Source organism: Austrofundulus limnaeus, unplaced genomic scaffold (genome assembly GCF_001266775.1).
Source record: "Austrofundulus limnaeus strain Quisiro unplaced genomic scaffold, Austrofundulus_limnaeus-1.0 Scaffold896, whole genome shotgun sequence".
NCBI classification, from domain to species: domain Eukaryota; kingdom Metazoa; phylum Chordata; class Actinopteri; order Cyprinodontiformes; family Rivulidae; genus Austrofundulus; species Austrofundulus limnaeus.
This window is the reverse complement of record NW_013953298.1, coordinates 109,550-112,933: the sequence shown is the minus strand read 5'-3', so window position 1 is coordinate 112,933 and position 3,384 is coordinate 109,550. Positions and strand designations below refer to the sequence as shown.

Here is a 3,384-nt window from a genome sequence, read left to right as displayed (position 1 = left end):
GAAAAGAAATCATGAAAAAATGAGGCGTCATCAACATTTGGGCCATATAAGCTAACGATACAGAATTTTTGATTATGTATAGATAATTTAATTATTATATATCTCCCCTCTGGATCTGTAACCGTATCTAATACCGTGAAATTAATATTTTTGTGTATTAATATTGCTACTCCCCTCTGTCTTGAGTTACAGTATAGCAGGATGAAAATACATTAGGAAACTCAGGAGAGTTAAAATCATCCACAATTGAATCTGATTTATGATGCTCTTGCAGTAAGACAACATCTGCCTTTAATCTTTTAACTTGATCAAAGATCCTATATTTTTTCTGCTGGCTTCCGGCTCCATTCACATTCCAAGTGACAAATCTTAGTGAGTCCATACCTGTATATGAGAAAATTAAGTTATGCCACACCTGTTACCATAAAGATACCAAGACCCGGGCAAAAACATAATCTGTGATTGGTGACGAGTTGAAATTACAGTAGTGGTAGATGAAAGAGTATGTTTTAGGAAGCAAAAAAAGCAGGTGCTGTAGGTGAAAGTAAATTAAACCTGCCATGTTTACTTGTGAACTGTCTGTGTGTATGAGATATGGGTGTGCATGAGTCTGTGTGCTTGTGCACAAGTAACTGCTGTATGAGGAAAGAGAACAAGGGTAAAAAAATAGTAATGTAAGTGAAGAAAAGGAGAAAGAGAAAAAAATAAAAAGAGAAAAAAAAACCCAATGAAAATAAGAAAAACTCAAAAGAACCACCGACTCCGTGCTCCACCAAAAGTGCAAACCACCATCTGAGCTGTGCTTTTACATTTCAATTATAATTGGTAAATGTTTTTAATATTTTAAATATTTTATTAACCTTTTATGGAGTTCCTAATAAAGCCACGGAGTGATCTCATGGTCTCTGAACAACTGGCCATTGATGTAAAGTTTATCTACAGCTATTGTAGCTCTGACGCCCTCACTGATGTTTTTCTTCCTGATTGGGAATAACACGCGCCTTTGATCGAGGATTTCTTTGGGAAACTGATCGTTAACACTATAATCAGTACCACGCAGCTCTTTGCCTCGGCTTTTCACCTGTTCTTTCTGTTTGAAATGCTCGAATTTAGCTATAATTGGGCGAGGTCTATTGTTGCCGGGTCGCTTACCTCCGAGTCGGTGGACACGGTGGAATGTGATGTCTTTAACTGCGTCGTCTGGAAGTTTTAGCTGATGTTGAATGAAATCCAGAACCAAGGCTTCAGCGTTTTCTTCCGCTCGCTCTGGGATCCCGGAGAAAACCAGATTGTCCCGCATGCCCCGAGCCTGAATATCCAGAATTGTTTCCTTCATTTTCCTGTTTTCTCTGGACATCTGCGTTATCTCCTCGGTAAGATGTTTCATGTTCTCCCTCAGCGTTTTGTTCTCTGCCGCGAGTGTTGTTACCTGTTCCTGGCTGAACTCCAGGGACTCTCTCAGGGACTGGAACTCTCTGTGAAGAACTTCTACCAGGGCGAGTCGGGCATCTAGGCTAGTTAGCTTTTTATCAATGGAGTCCAGAACCTCCGTGAAGCTTTTTTCTGGAGAAGCAGTGGAGGTGCTGGCCGAGCTTTCTGAACGCGTACGTTTAGAGGCTGGTGTGGCTGTGTTTGAGGGAGTGGTTGTTTGTTTTTTGCCCATCACGAATTTATCGAAACACGCGTCCAAATAACACTCCAGACTCTCCATGGTTTCCCCGTCCAGTTTGTTTGATTGTTAAAAAAAAGATGCAAGGATTAGTATTTATGTCAAAAAATAAAATATTTCAGTTGTTTTTTTTACCTTAATTGAATCGTGTTTAGTTTAAGTTTACCAACATTCCGCCATACTACTTACGCACAGCTCTCGCGAGGTCTCAGCAGCAGCTCATCCACTCCGCTCCCTATTTTTATCATGTTGTAGGTGAGATGGATCATACAAACCAATACGGAGTCAGAAAAAACTAGTTTACAGAGAAGAACCGATGCTATTGAAAGGCAAAGGGTGGTCACACCAGTAACAGATTTGGTTCAGGATTCTCTTGTGTTAACTAACTTTGCATTGAGAAATAATAAAAATAATTCAAATTTAAGTTTGGACATGCAAAAACATGTCTAAAACATTTGCACAGTACTGCACACTTGTATGTAAAAATACCAGCATTAACAATCCTGGATGTGTGACTGAAGACGTGCTGTGTTCCTGATATAGACTTTCAGATAACTGAAGCAAACAAACTGCACAGATAGTTTTCGGCTGTACTTCACTTGTGTGTGATGTTCTCACCCCGCAGTATTTGTTGTCATTAAATATCTGTGGGGGGAGAGGATTCCCTGTGGTGGGTCTCGCATTCTCTGGGATATTCTCTCTCATCCACTTCCTGTTGGTCTCGTCGGCCGCGATGTCACACTCGTCAAATTCGATCTTATTGGCTGCCAGGAAACCCATCACATCCTGCTGCTGCTTTTTGATCTGTAAAGGAGGGGGCAAGAGAGGACGACAGAGAGGAAGTTGTCAGTTATARCCACTCTAACTTTATAATCACGAGGAAACAGACCGTTCCCCATACTGGCATCAGTCTGCTTCAAAAATAAGGAAACTTCTTTGGTGTGAAAAACGGCTCTGAGTAGAGTTTCTGTTACTACGTTACTGGTTTGTTGTTGGTGAGAAGAGAAATGTTATGGTCAGGAAGAAAGAAATGTCCACCCTATTCTAGTTCTCCAGTTTTACATTTCGGGATATAATAAAAAGAAAAAAAAAAGACTGGTCTTTATCAAGTTCTAAAACTATTTAACCTCATGTGTACAGAAACACATAAGAATTATTTATTAAATAAGAATGAAGACTAAAAGGAAAAGATGTCAAGACCAATTTTCCTGTTTCCATAGGATTAAAAAGGAAAAGTAGCAGCTGATGCTGCTGATCAAACGTGACCCATCACATCGAAACGAGGATTAAGTCCAAAAGTGGGATGTGGAGAAATGCCATAGGCAGATATAGGGTTTTGATTTAAACATATGCAAAAATTGCATTTTGTCAAAATATACTGAATTAATGCCTTATCAATGTATCATTTGAATGAACTGTCTGAATTATAATCCTAAAAAWTTTTTTTCAAGAATTTTTTTGAGCAGGAACAAAAAACAAGACTTTGAGGAAAAACGCCTTAAAATTTAGAATTTTTCCCTGTGAGCTAGCAATGTTTTTGTTTCTTTCCAACTGGGAAATCTTTTAAAGCCAGGAATCTGAAAATATAATTAACCGGTAGGTCATTTTGACCAAATTTGACTTAATCCTCATTTCAATATGATGGGTTACAAATGTGTTTGATTAACTGATCAGCATCAGTGTTATCGACTTCTTAAAGGCACAGTGTGTAGGAT

General features: G+C 38.9%; 1 protein-coding gene across 1 annotated transcript in view; it reads right to left on the bottom strand.

The window, feature by feature from the left end:
- LOC106533155 (uncharacterized) overlaps window positions 1-3,384 on the bottom strand; it is a gene marked incomplete in the record, with an annotated part of 58,333 nt that overhangs the window by 20,029 nt on the left and 34,920 nt on the right. The window contains 1 exon segment of the mRNA XM_014029396.1: window positions 2,288-2,473. Within this exon segment, the coding sequence (XP_013884850.1) occupies window positions 2,288-2,473 (186 nt within the window).